The 15,636-nt window shown below is 35.2% G+C and overlaps 1 protein-coding gene across 2 annotated transcripts; it reads right to left on the reverse strand.

Moving 5' to 3' along the window:
* Nucleotides 1–3,775: 3,775 nt before the first annotated feature.
* On the reverse strand, nt 3,776–15,636 carry LOC148227867 (UDP-glycosyltransferase UGT5-like). 2 transcript variants are annotated; one of them, XM_088199509.1, is made up of 4 exons: nt 14,763–15,636; nt 6,102–6,324; nt 5,816–6,032; nt 3,776–4,115 (listed from the first exon to the last, which is right to left on the reverse strand). In XM_088199509.1, the coding sequence occupies exons 1-4, from the start codon at nt 15,588–15,590 to the stop codon at nt 3,839–3,841; spliced, it is 1,545 nt and encodes a 514-aa protein (XP_088055635.1). In that variant the 5' UTR covers nt 15,591–15,636; the 3' UTR covers nt 3,776–3,838. The 2 variants fall into 2 exon arrangements, with proteins under 2 accessions (XP_088055635.1, XP_088055634.1); XM_088199508.1 differs by lacking the exon at nt 14,763–15,636 and adding an exon at nt 9,861–10,770.

Raw genomic sequence — 15,636 nt, forward strand, 5'->3', positions numbered from 1 at the left:
TTATTTCAAAAACAATATCGACGGTGATGTCATGAATATGATTATATCGGAAACAAGCAAACAGTACATATTTGCCACTAAAAATGACACGAACTTATTATACGGGTTGCGAAAATGTAGTTACAGTCGATAAAATGTATGTATTCTTGGCATTGTGTATGATTATGTCCCGTAATTCACACTAGTTAACACTAGTCAACCGATTGTCTCCTCCAATCTGATATGCACTGAAAAATTGAAACCGATTACGTAACACAATGTTGCGTAATCGGTTTCAATTTTTGCTCCGTATGCTACATTTTACCGACAACGAAAAACAAATAGTTAAAGACAGTCTTTTCAAGATTAAGCCAGGATTACAGAAGCTAAAATTAAGGTTATCAACATTATTTTATCGTATAGACGAAAGTTTAATTTTGTTCAAGGGTCGATTATCTTTTAAACAATACATTCTGACAAAAAAAATTGATTTGGAATATAACCATGTGTTATGTGATTAAAAAACAGGGTATGTGCTTGATATTATTGTATATACGCGTGCCACCACAGAGCGAAGCCATCTTGATAATATCAGCATATCTGGAAATGTGGAAATGACACTTATATCGGCATATCTAGGACGCGGTCAGACTCTGTATGCCGACAACTAATATACAAGTCCTGTATTATTCGAAATGTTGTACACAGAAAAAATAAATACTCGTGGGACAGTTTGTCGAAAAAGAAAATGAAAAGTGTAAATAATGTAATGTGCTTCAATGTGATGTGCTGTGTTAATCCATGCTTCGGCATTTATCATACAAAGAAAAATTTACAGATGTTTTCATAAATTGATTTACTGATTTCTTCAATGTTCGTAAAATATAAGTACCTACTTTTGCTTAGTGTTCTGTTATAATAGTTCGTAAAAATCAAATATAAATAAAATAAGTTAAAAAATAAAATTGAAAAAAGAAGTGTGTGTGGAATTGTTTTTCGTGTGCTGGTAACCTGCTATGCTCTGTTTTTGACTCCCGATTCAACCTGTACTTCTGTCAGAAATGTTTGGATAACAGTCAATATGTAAGTAATAGCATGTTTTACATTTAACATATTTTTTGTTTTAAACACAATTAAAATATACGGCGTAGGGCACATACCTACATAAAAATATATGGCGTTTAAAAGGTTTGATTTAATTAAAAATATTTTACTACATTAAATTTCAACTTTCAATGCGATTAGCAAATTATCTTAATTCATTTTAAATTGTTTTTATATTTAAAATGAATTATTTTAAATTGTTTTTAAAATAGACAATACATTACATTTGAAATTATAAATTAAAAAATAAGTGATAATGTAGTGTGTATTTTTAGACAAATCATCCTTTAATTCTTACATAGCAATCTGGCAACTTTTCAAAACTGCCTTATATTTTTAGATTTTTTTAATAATATGAAAGTCACTACAAGTTATAATTTTTAATTTAAAAAAAATAGCACTTAGTTACGACTAAGAAAAAACGCATATTGGCTGAATCTATTATTGTTTTCATTACATTCCTTACAGTTTATTGCAAGCACCTATAATTAAAAGTAAACATGTGGCAACACTGATGCGCGAAAATTATAGTCTAATGACGAAAAATAAAAACCAATATCTAAAACTCAAACCTTATATTTAATATTTTTATCTTTTCTCCAGAGATGGCACTTTTTCTATTATTATTATTTATTATTTTCTATATTACGAAGATAGGTCTTCGCCCCTATTTTTTGTTTCGTAATCCTTTTTTTTTATTTGAATAAACAAGTGATTAAACTTGTCGCATTATGGCCAACGACACTCGGTGGTGTTCCTAACCGGCCACCCATACAAAGTAGGCCCGATGCTTGGTATGGTTGTTGGTCAAGAGATGGCACTATATTTTCTTTAATTATTTTTTTCAATATGACCCCCTAAATCTCATAAAACGCTCGTAAAACGTCAGTAGACGTTTGTAGTATTAAAGGGTAAAAGCTAAAATCTCTCATATATTCGTGAATATAAAGTTTATTTATACATTTTCTTAAAGTAAAACGACTTTCTTATATATTTTTATTTTATCATAATTTGATTTTTTTAAGAAAATACAGTTGACCACATAGGAAATATTTTTATGGTTTAGTAACGAATTACCATTAATTTAAATAAAATAAAAACTGATGTTTTTATAAAACTTCCCAATGAATGAAAATTAATACAGCAGTCAGAAAACATCTGTCGATTATCTCAATTTTTCTTGCTAATACTCTTCCCACACATAGCTTCCTAATATATCAAACAGTTTGATTGAGATCTTTATTTATAATATTGAGTATATTCACCAATGAATCATTTTTTATTTTCTAAAAGTTAACGAACACCCGTAAACAAGTGCACTTTACTTTAAAAACGCAGATCTGAAAATTGCGTTAAAAACCGATATTGTGCACATATTAGAAATAGGGACAAAGATAATAATAACAATTTAACCATTCTGCAAATTAATCGAATTCCAAAGTGACCACAAAAAACACTAAAGGTAAAAATATTAACACCGTTAGAGCCACCACAGTGAGTTAAACAGTGTGATGCTTCGGCTTTCGTTCGACTAGGAAGTCTGACATAAATGTAAATTGAAATTTAAAATAAACGGTGACGCTGCGATGATCAGACCGCTCGGTTACGTTACCGAGCGTTCCCACTGCGACGGCGTCGACACGATTCTATAACTTTTGATGTAAATTTTTGACTTCTGAAAAGTGATATTTGATTTTGCGCCCTCCTATTGACCAAAATTCAGTTTGAATATGATTTAACTAATACTTTTATTTCTAAAATCCATAGTAATATCGGTAAGGATAGCTATCATATTTTTAAAACATAGTGAAATATCATTGTGCAGATAAACTATGGAGCAATATGCGAGATGCGACGTCTGTTCCTCTTCTTCTGCTTATATTCCCTTGACTAAGTTAAAGCTTGTTCTAAGTTCTAATACTATAATTAGTTTTAGAACTTTCATTAGGTTAGGTTTGGGTTTGAACAGTAAATCGACGTTTCGCAACTGTCAAATTGAGTTTTAAAGCATCATATAATTTAACTAGCGTCTATCAGTTGTGAAACTGTATTCCAATACGATTTCACTGAAATAACTTTTTTTTAAATATTTTCGGAATAGATTCGAGAATGTTTTTATTTAGATGGCTTAGAATCAGGGGGGGGGGGCAAAAGTTTGTCAGTCAGTGATTCTTTTTTATTAATATTTCGATTTCATGTATTTTTATGGCCAAATTTAAGGGGGGTATCTGCCCCCTCCCCTTAAATGATGACCTTGTCTTCAATCCAAAATATAATAAATAACAAAAACAAATACAACAGTGAATTATAATGCACATAATAATTTATCTTTTAAAAATGAGTTCCCTTAATAAACTTTTCAAAAGTAAACGTAACAGCGTTGGTTAAAATGACATACTAATTTATCAGTTGTACAAATATTATTCTATACCATGCAACAATAACAAAAAGTGCATAGCAAAAATTAATGAAAATATGATGTCTATAAATATTGGTTTAACATTAGCACTATTTGAGAATGACCGAACAAAGTGAAACAAAATAAGACAATGTTGTTAAAATGTTCTCAATGTCCCGCATTACTATTAGATGCCAATTTGATAGTTCTGAGAAACCCACTGCATGCATTATTTTAAATGTTGATCTTTAGCACTTCTTTTGAGTGTCTGTACACTGGAATGAAACACTGAACGGTTCTAAAGCGATATATTATTATAATATATTTATAGAAAAATAGTAAAATATCTTTTGGAATCTAGTCTCTTTTGGTCTTTCGGTTCGAGCCTCGACAGACCCGAACAAAAAACAACAGCATTTTGTAAGTAACGAAGGCTACGACGATGGCGACGAGCGCGAAGAAGGCCAACACGTCCAACAGCAGATACTGCACTAGAGGCAGGTCGACGGAGGCCGGTCTCAAGTGGTCTCCCCCGTGCCTGGCCACGTGCTCGATCCAGTACACGGCCGTCTCTAGTGGAGGCTGCGGCCGGTCCCTCCAGATGGCTGACAGTCTCTTGGCGCTTTTCTGCATGCTGAAAAATAACAAATAAATTTCAGTACAGTTTCAGAATCTACATCACAGAACAGAGAATCTACTTATTTCGGCTGACCTCGACGCACGTCAGTGAAAACTGTTCTTTCCCGGAAAAAAAATACAAGAAATAGTTCAAATATGGAATTGGCTTGAATTCCTTCAAGAATATGGCTTGGCTTTATTCATTTAGGGAAATGTGATACTATTGAAAATATTCTAAGTTTAACATAAAACAAACCACGGTTTATAGTGTGGGTAATGAATAGAAAATATCCCACTGGTAATGATCGCAAGAAGCACGTACAATTGCTGCCTATTGCAGGTACTTATAATGCGACATTAAAAATATTAAATGCAGTTTCTTTGACTACCATCAGGAGAATCAATCTGTTATCTTGTTTCAAACCGGCGGGTATTAAACTTTAACTCCTTTAAAATCCCTAGAGAAAAATGTAGACTATAAGAGAAATTGAAAAAAATATTTTATAGATAAATATGATTTTGTGTTATACGTTGGAATATAACGTTTTTTTGAGAACACAATGATTCCTGCTATAGTATAATCAGATATCCATGAAACTTAAAAAAAGGCAAAATACTAAATGTAAATAAGTAAAGTTCGTTAGCCAACTATTCATTCTCGGTATGGGTGAAAAGTTAAACGATTAAAATTCTCCATAAACAGTAGAAATGTTTGAAGTACAAAAATCAGGCTGTTAATATAGAAATTTATTTATACAGTGATTCATTAATTGCTGGCGAAAATCATAAATAAGAATATGTGACGATTGCAGGGGAGTTATTGAGTACAATTTGATATGGAAAACAATAAAAAAATAATTAATTTTACGCAGAGAAATAACAAAATATGGAGATTGATGGAAATCATATGATAGCAGAAAAAATAAATACATATTACATTGAGAGTATGGAAGAGATTGTAAATTCAATACATTAGTTCAATAAATTAGTACAATACAATAATGAAATATTGAATGTAAAATTTGGTGAATTTAAATCAATATCTTTAGAAGAAATTCACGACATAATTTGTAAATTAAAAAAAGAACCAGTACTGACAAATTGGATGTAAATATAATCAAAGAAACATGGGAGATTCTTGGAACTAAATTACATAATTTAGTAAATAAACCACTCTACAAAGGAGAAATATCTGATAATTTGTAGATTGCTACTATTATATCTATACTTAAAATAACAAATAGTAAAATTTTTGAGAAAATGAGACCAATTAACATGTCACATTGTAGAGAAAAAACGATGGAAGAAGTAGTAATCAAACAATTAAAAGATTTCATTATTGCTCAAAACATTCTATGAGAAGAACGATTAGGATTCAGAGAAAAATATTCCACTGAGACTGCATTACAAGTTATATATTATATGATTAATTGTTGGCCAAACGCTCATTTCTTCTCACTCATTCTCGTCACCTAACACACGAGAGAGCGAAAGGGAATGTATCTCACCGTGCGCGCCTGTATTTTATATATATGTTGTGATTATGTTTGTTTAGTCTTTAGTGTATATACAATTAGCTATATTAGATATATCAATAAATCATTTTGAAGCAAACACAGTAGATACATTTTGAAACGGCCTTGTAGAAAACAGATTCTCAACCATGTAACGATATGCTTGTAGAAAATTGGTTTCACCGAAAAAGAAAAACTATACCTGGGACCCAGAACTCGTGCCAGCGCATCCGAAAAAGTGGCTTTCGTGATGTCCTTGTAGTGGAGGGTGACTCCCAGGCCGCTCTCCTGGGCGGCGGCGGCGTTAGCGAACTGGTCCCCGAACAGAGGGATGCACACCACTGGCACTCCGCAGTGCGCAGCCTCCGTTGTGCCCAGCATCCCTGCGTGCGAGATGAACGCCTTCACGTTAGGATGACCTGAAAGACGATCGCGTCAATATCGCTACGCTGCAGGTTCTACTCGAGCCTGCGCCTCTCTCTACCCACTCAGAATATCCATCTGCGGCAGCCACTTCCTGATCATGACGTTGTCGGGCTTGCCGTCCATGGTGTCGTTCTCCCACTTCCATAGTACCCTCTGCGGCAGTCCCGAGAACACTTGTTGCATAGCCGCCAGCCTCTCCTTCGAGATGGACGTGGCCTTGATCATGGAGCCCAGGCTGAAGTAAATCACTCCACTGGGCGATTCGTTAATGTACGTCTCGAGGTCCTGCAAAACGAGATAGATTAATTGCTTCCGAGATTCACTCGAGGCGTAATATGATGACGATAGCGACAGATATTGCGCTGTACACGAGTTATTCCGCGTTAAGTAAACAGTGCAATATTTTGCACAAAAGATACACAGCGAACATTATATTAGTTTTAGAATTATCTCGCATTAATAAGAATATATACTGTTGAAGTTCTATCGCGTTTTTTCCCACGTGAATATAAGATGCAATCTCCAACTAAATATATTATTTTAATTAATTTACAACTTCATACTCTGCGTACACAATACAATTATTTCGAGAGTAATGACAGTATAATTTACAAGGCAGTGACTTGTAAATTATACTGTCAGTTAATAATTCCCAGTAACTTTTTGATATACGGCCAGTAAAGCCCCGATCGCGGCGCAATCAACCCGCAATAGTGACACTAACAAAACTTATTACAAAAAATAGCAATAAAAATATTTTAAGAAAACGAAGCAAATATTTTTTTACACTGATTTTTCTGCTTTATCGCGGTTTTTAAGATATAATTTTTCGCTAACGAAAAACATTAGTAAACGGGCGTTTTTAATGTTAGATTTAATTTATATCGAAAAACAGATCAATTAATTACTTTATTTTGTAAATATTTTCATATTATAAATATTGTAAAAAATAAAATAAGCTAATGTATATAAATTATAATGTAATTTTAATTAATGGAACTTATCGCCATTTTTTTCACACAAAACGTATCTCCATGCAAAAAGAGAATCGGGTATTATTTCACGGGCAAAAATTGCATACGTTAACTATTCTCCGCTACGATGGCGGAAGTATTAATATTTTTGTAAAAAAATGTATTGTTATATTTTTTCATAGTTATTTTAATAATATTTTTCACTTTTCTACGTTGATATATTCACAACCGGGCATAGCGTGTCGTAACAAAAAACGGGGATATTGTGTGACGTCGATTGCCAGAATTTTGTTATTTATCTATTTTTATATCGATAATTTTTTTACAAACCAACTACAGATTTTCTATCGATATACGGAAGTTTTTTTTCAAATGCTGCCAATGCATATACATTTAAAAATAAAGTTATAAATTATTGTTGTACATTTTTATATTATTTTTTCCTTATTAGGTAGATTTCTTAAGAAATATACCTATTGCAGAGAGACTCGTGACACGATTTTAAACGTATAAAACTATAAATTGAAATGAATGAAATGATATATAAAAAGAATAAAATTTAAAAAAATTTCAACAAAAAATAAAAAAATTGTTGTACTTTTTGTTGTTGTAATAAAATAAAACTTAAGGTACTTGTTAAGAGTGCCGGCGTCACGCTCAGAAGCCAATGGTTATGAACTCTCCGCTACGTCACTTTGCTGGTTTGGCTCTAACAGAATTTAAGGTTAAGAATATGACCTGTTCATGACGTGTCTTCTGGAGAGTACGTTTATTTGGTGAATGGACTATTTCTCACATGGCAACTGATCACACGAACATTGGTCACGCGGATTATTGTTCACAAATCGACCGCTCATAATACACTTTTCTCAGTAGTTGCTAATTATGACGGGAGTTAAAAAATATATTTGCTATGTAATAATACATTGCATTAGTTTGCTTTTATTTATTTTTTAAACGATCAGCTATTATATATAATAATTACTAGCTGTCGGTCTCGCACTATCATGAGGTACCATAGCTAGTGAGTGTACAAATACCGGACCCTAAACTTTTTGGGTTATACATATTTTTTCGATTCGTCCTGATTTTTTTTTAATATTAATTTGTTAAAATTATATATATTATATATATATGTATAAATTGAGTGAAAATGTGCACTACACTGTATACTTTTATTGTCATTTAGTTTTAAAATATTGAAATATAATGGTTTCTCAAGCATTTACTTATCAAATTACAATTTTTGTGTAAAATTAATTTTCGCACTTACGCGATCGATAGATATGCGGTTGATCCAAGCACATTTTCGACCGCTCCCGCGTTACCGTGTGAATGTATGTACTATGTAAATGACTACTTTACATTTTTTATGCTATTGGATGATTTAGTTCTATCTATAGACAAATTATGTAATATGTAATGTTTCAATGAAATTAAGCATACTATGTCATTGATTGTATTTTAGCTAATTTTTGGTGTTTGATTACCCGCTTTCTTAAAATCATGTTTTTTCAATGTATCTATATCAAAATATTATAGCTTGCTATATTGATAAGTTATATAAATTACATAAAGTATACATTCAATTTAACACATTGATTGTACATTTACTAATTAGAAAAAATACATTAATTGATTAGAGCCATTCGAGAGTAAGCCTATTATGTGATTTAAAATATATTAATTTAGGGACCATTGTCATTTTTTATTTTTATTTATTCACCTTATTCAAGCAAATGTTTTTTCTGTGCAGCATAATATATTTAAATAAATAATATTAAAAAGTCTTTAATACGGGTCATTATAATTAAAAACCATAAAAAATAATGTTTTTTGAATCCCTATTTTTTTTAACTAAGTCTAATTCTATTGTAAAATGATTTTAAAAATATTGTTATTTTTGTTTTGTTTACATGTATATTATAAACCATATAGAACATTACGATTAATAATTTGAACATAGAGCGTTTGAAATTTGAAGCGAGCGCGTCCGGAAGCGGAAGCGGCTCAAAACAATTATATATAATATGTTTATATTTATCACCGTTCATTGATATATTTAGTTAAAAAAACCACCAGCTTTCATAACGTTTTAATAATTTAATTAGTGATATGCTTTTGATTTTTAAGCCAAAAATACTTAATTGCCACACTATTATTTAACCCGGATAATTAAAAAAAATAGTGTATGAATATTTCTGCTTTGAATTCTGTTAATATTAAATTAAATAAGTTAATATGTATAGTGTATGAATCTTTATTCATTTCTTAATAGAATCAATTAATTCTGTTAATTTTTCGATATTGTGACCAATGTTCGTGTGAGCAATAATCCGCGTGACCAATTGTCATGTTAGCAATGATCCCCGCACCGTTTTTTATATGTAAGTAAAATTAAAATATTTTTTTTAGACGAGTATCAGATGAGTCTTTGCTCAATGTCCACAGTAGAAAATATTAATTTGTATATGCAGCCTTTGACAATTTTTTGTTAGGCAATGCGGTCATAAGATCTAAACCGTATAGTGTAACGGAAAAGAATTTTGAAATCGTTGCAATATCGCAGAGGTGAATGTGTGTATTTTTAGCATCTCGAGACGCTTCGTTGCGTAACATTGCTTCATATTCCAGACGTAAAAAATCAATAGAGAATCGACGCTTTCGCCGGTCGAAATTCACAAACCGGTTTCGGCACTGGGACAAGGTCCCTTCCGAAACGAGACGAGTTCTCTTTCTGACAAAATTTCACGCGAGCTATCAAAAACGCTATTTTGCTATTTATATCGCGCGTGACCTTCGCTCGACTTATCGTAAACACCGACTGAAAGATAATGTCGACCAGACCTGTGGTAGTTTTTTCGGGGGTTTGACGTGGACGCCTCCGACTTCCACGGCGTTGGGCGGAAACCCGAAGGCGCCGCTCAGCGGGAAGTACGAGTTGATGAGGAGCACTTCGACGGTGCGCCGATCCTCGGCCGGGTCTTCGTTCAGATGCTTCTTCAGCAAGTCTCCGGTGACGCCGACCGATCTCAGTCGGTAGCCGAGGCGCATTAAACCACAGACGACCGTCGACGAGACCCTCTGCCAAAAGGAGGGCCTGGTGCCGTATCCCAGATTGTGACAGGGGACGTACGAGGGGTTGGAGCTGATGCCGAGCCTGGCGTAGTGCCAGGGCATGAGCGTATCCGGGGCGAATCCCACGGCGGGGATCCCGAGACGGCGCGTTAGCCCGAGGGCGCAGTCCGAGTTGAACATCTCCACGAGGGCAATGTCGAACTTCTCACCGAGCAGCTCCTTCACTCGGGGGTTCTCCAGCAGGGAGTTGCACGCGTCGACCCCGCAGCTGTAGAGGAACTCGCTCTCGACCGCCACCTGCACCATGGACAGTCCGGAGGGGATCATATCCAGCTCGTTGAGGTCGACGACGTCCTCGGACATGGACATGTCGCTGCCCAAGAGCACGTCCGTCCTATTCGCCGTCCTCTTCGACGAAGGGAAGTGGCCGACGTAGGTCAGAGAGTGCCCTCTACCCGGAAGGGCGTCCAGCAGGTTCTCCACGCCGTAGTAGTGGCTCTTACCAGTGTACGGGAACACGGCTAGCACGTTCAAGGCGAAGGTCGCTCGGAAGAGGACGAGAGCGAGGCAGAGGAAGGGCAGCGCGTGGCGGAAGGTCGACATTATATCGAGTGAGTGCTCACACGACGCGACCGCCGTCGAAGCACTTTTATGCCGCACTACGGCGTTAGTGCGATTTCCGCCTGCCGTTGCGTAATCACTATTGTTCTCGCGCGATTATTCGAATTCGATCCGAGTTTGTTTACAACCTGTCATCGCGCGCCATGCGTTTTGTAAACATAATATTATCGATTAGCAATTGTTACAAAAATCATTTTTACAGGAAATAATTTATTTAATAACTTTAAATATTAAAACATAATAAATTTATATTATAAATAAAAGAAAGGTTTTCGTTCCAGTTCAATTAAAAAAATATGTACAATCTATTGATTCGGTTCCGGTTTTCATTTCGAAATAAAATATCGGTTTTTACGGTTTTAAGTTTTCGGTTCATCTCCGAGTGATTATTTGTTTTTAAATATTTTTACTTGTATTAAAAACTAATTTTCTATTATATTATTATAAGCAAACTATAATAATATAATAATTATTTAAAATAATTATTATTATTTTATTTTTCAAGAATAATTGATAGTTAATTCCTACATATTGGCCTTCAGACCGCATAAGAAACCATACTTTGGTTTAGCTTAAACGAATCCCAGATTTTTTTAAGGCTCAATCGAATTTTGACCTTTCATCTAATCATTCTCCTATTCTAATTAGAGTAGACCCCCTAATAACACGGTAAATTAAGGACGTGCGATTTGGGTGCGTGTAGTTAGGGGACTAGAAAATATTCATACAATATTTGTGGTTAGATATATTTCCTTTTGCTAGCTCACATATAAAGTATCGGGTGCGAGTGAGAGAGGAGAGCATGCTCTTAGTCCATATTTACGGGACATTGTTTAAATCAGTGAACGTCACACTATCCAATTTTTAAAGCCGAGTCACAAGAATAAAGTCGTATACGAGGCATGAAAATACTGCAATAACGGTTATTATCGGGAAACTTAGAAGCTTAGAAGTGATCGATAACAGTTTTACACGTATGATATATTATTTAAAACTGCAATTAAAAACATTTCAAAAATGAATAAAATATTTTTGTTATATAGTGATACAAATTACATACATATGTATAATACATATAATTTTACATACATAGAAAATATACATATTTTAAAATACAATTAATTACATTTAAAAAATAAAATCACGGTCAAGTTGGAAGTCAGTTTTCTTTGATGACTTTCTAATGATGTAGAAGAACATTGGTAGTTCATTTCAATTTTTAAAAAGTCACTTTGAAACATTGTGAGTGTACCGAATCCAAAGACAGTTTGCGGTGAACTGATACAATAAAAAATCATACTGCAATAGTGCATCGACATTCTTTTTGTGAATGCGAGGGAGAAGCGATATATTCTCGCTTCTCTTGTTGATGTGGCAATGCTCATTTCAAGGTTTTTTGTCTGTGTCACATCTGGATATAAAAATAAATATTTCTGTCCATTTCGCACAAAATAAATAAAAAAATAATATATATGTAATATTACAGTTACTGGTTGTCAACTCCTACCGTATCGTTGTGTAAGTTCCAGCGTCTGTTGTGACGCTCACTGAGCTAGATATTCTCTTCTGGCTCTTATATAGACGCACGTCTACTACATCAGGGGTCAAATTTTAGAAAAATAAGTATTTAATATTTTTTAAATTAACCAATATTAGTTTAGAATCACCTCAAAGTTAGATTCATCAGACCAAATGACTTGCGTCTAATCTTCATATATCCAATCTCGGTGTTTTTGCGTCCACTCTAACCTTTGAGTTTCATTTATTGTTGTAAGCCACAGTCTGTGTTGGGATTTACAACCTCAGAGTCCAACATCGCTAAGCCTTTGGCTCATAGTCTGCGAAGAAATAAATGGTCATCCGCTTGCAGACTTCAGCAGCCAGTTTTGAAGACGTTTTTCGATGATTTTAATGAACTCACGAACTAAGATTCGATTTTCCTGTTCAGTTGTCTTTCGTTTTCTTCCACTTTTTGGCTTTAATTTGTAAGGGCCACATACGTTGAACCGTTTCAATGCATTTGGACAGCGTGTCGTGAACAATTAATGTGTTTACTAATTTCAGATTTATTTAATCCTTGCGAATGAATACAATTATATTCGCTCTTTTAGCTTCACTTTAATCGCAATTTTTTGCCATTTTTTTTAATGTTTGTATAATATTGAAAATAAATTATTAAATAAAAAAAGTTATAAAGGCAAAAAAATGACGCAACGGAACTTAGCAAACATAACGACCTGCAATCTCATTTTAAAACTCAAGTGAGCAATAAAAAACCACAAATTCTTTTGTTTAGTTTTTAAAAGTACGGTTAAAACTACTTTTAGGGGTGCTCCATTATTATGGCAAACAATCACACAATTTTAGGGGTGCTCCATTATTATGGCAAAGGCTGTATATACTGTTTTGAACTTTCTGGCAAAGTTTCGATGCAATGCGCTATTGTAACTTGCAATACTTCTGTCTTGTTTATAACATGACGACATAATCCAACATTACAGAGGCACCGTCAGTGAACATTGAGCCGTTTACATTCATTGATATTTGTTGTTTAAACAAAAGTATTTAATGTGATTAAAAACATAAATTGCTTTTTACATCGACTCCAGTGACTCTCAAAATATATTATTTTTTTATTGTAATGCTTAAACCGCTCACACGGATGATGCTTTGAGTAAAGCTTAGGTCTACGACTGGTTTTCTCGGGTTAAAAGACACGAACTTACGATTGCAGAGCAACCTCGTTCCTGGCGCTCGGCAACTTTAAAGACCGTAAAGATCGTCGCCTTCTACATGGAAGTATTGAAAAGGTTGAGGAAAAGCATCAGGAAGAAACGGGTGGATCTTTGGCGCACAGGGGATTGGTTCTTCCATCATGACAACACACCGGCTCACACCGCGTTGTATGTGATGACACCGATTATTCACTCGCACTACTCACCTGACCTGGCCCCTGTGACTACTTTTGTTTCCTAGACTCAAAAGGGACATGAGAAAAAAATGTTTTGGAAGTGGGGGAGTTAAAAGACATCCCATTATGTGAGTTCCAGAACTGTTTTGAACAATGAAAAAAATATTTGGACAAGTGTATATTAGTCAGTGAAGAGTACTTTGAAGATGATCAAAATTTGGTGTAAAAAATTGAAAAATAAAAAAATTAATGAAGAAGGTCTCGTAATTTTTGGGTCCCCTCTCGTATTACTACACATAGAAAAGAAATCGTGTAATTTTACTAGCAACTGTCATATAAATGATTTTATTACTAGTAAAAATATGTATCTACTAGTGAATATGTATACAGATATAATTCAACTGAAGTGACATATTTAAAAAAATATTTTCGAGATACTGTTTTTTTTAGATTTTTGTGAGGGATAATATCTGGTTTAGAATCAGGGACGTCATTTCATCTTTTTAATTATTTGTATTAGGAATCCTAGTATTTAATTAAATTACTGATTTTTCTGATTAAATTCGATTCAAATGCTTCCACCTGCCCCCCCCCCCCCCTCCCCCCAAATTATGAGTCGATGTAAATACAGAAGTGATCTACGAGTGAGTTGATTAAAATTATATAATAAATAATATAACGACAGATTTACAACAATAAATTAATAAAAATAAATTTAATTGCGTATTGTTCGATTTTACTGTGTGTTTGATAATAATTAACTAATGCGAAGTGCACGATAAATTTGCTTTATAGATTATTATTAACGTTACCACATTATCGATTAACTCCGTATCTTATTTTGATAGATTATTATCAAAGGAGTCGTGCCACTTATTAGTAAACGTTTTAATTATAAAACATACAATAAACGCGGAAGTCAAAACGTCGAATTCCATCGCTAAGGTTCATTGAAAAAATGTCACCTTTCGACCATGCTACGAGTTCAAAGTGTCTTCTACGTTTTTTTCGCAAGAACGCGGATTCTATCGAATGCACCCCGCGAACTCTCGGCGTAAAAATAAAGCTCCGCGACCCACTTTTATCGCGTCGATTGTTACAGGTGCTTATCTAAAGATGAGACGATTTTTCGTACTAACTTTGGACAGCGGCTTCGGTCTCTTGATGTGCATTCCTCCCACCTCGACCACGTTGGGCGACCTGGGAACTACCCCACTGAGGGAGTGGTGCGCGTTCAGCAGAACGAGACTCGTGTTCCTGGCGATGTCTTCCAGGTCGGGAAATTCTTCTCCGAAGCGCCTCCGCAGCATCCGCTCCTCGACTCTAGTGCTGGCGAAGAAGTAAGTCATCTTATGGTAGTAGAGGAAGGCAGTGTTTTCGACCCTCTCCCAGAAGGTCATCCTGCTGCCGCGCTGCGAGAAGTACATGGGCACGAACGAAGGGTTGTCCACCGAGCCCATCCTCTCGCCGCCCCAAGGCATCATCAGATGGGAGGCCAGAGCCACGTGCGGCGCTTTGAACTTGTCCACGAAGCCCAGACTGCAATCGCTGTTGAAGAGTTCAGTGATGACGGCGTCGTAGCGATCGTTCGAACCGTACAGAGACTCGACCGCCGGCCACTCGAGGAAGACATCGCAGACCCTCAGACCCAGCCGAATGTACTCGTACACGTCTTTGAGGTGAAAGTACGAGCCCAGGATGCTCCCCTTTTGCCTGTCGAACGTCATCAGAGCTTCGTAGATGCGGTAGGAACCCGCCAAGTCTATCAGTCTGTAATTGGGCGGAGGATCTTCGAGGGCGAAGTGTGTGACGGCCGTCAAGTTGTGCCCTCTGTCGAGCAGCGCCCTGAAAAGGGGCTCGAACGCGTAGTGGTGACTCCGCCCCACGTGCGGGAACAGAACCAGGATGTTGTAAGAGGAGCACGTCGCGAAAAGCGTGCACAGAGACAGAAGCACCGATCGTCTCATTTTCGATAACGTATTCGCGCGACGGCCGTCGAAGATAGACTGAGTG

The sequence above is a fragment of the Plectrocnemia conspersa genome, unplaced genomic scaffold (assembly GCF_051122295.1).
Source record: "Plectrocnemia conspersa isolate PC_06_02 unplaced genomic scaffold, ASM5112229v1 ptg000012l, whole genome shotgun sequence".
Taxonomy (NCBI): domain Eukaryota; kingdom Metazoa; phylum Arthropoda; class Insecta; order Trichoptera; family Polycentropodidae; genus Plectrocnemia; species Plectrocnemia conspersa.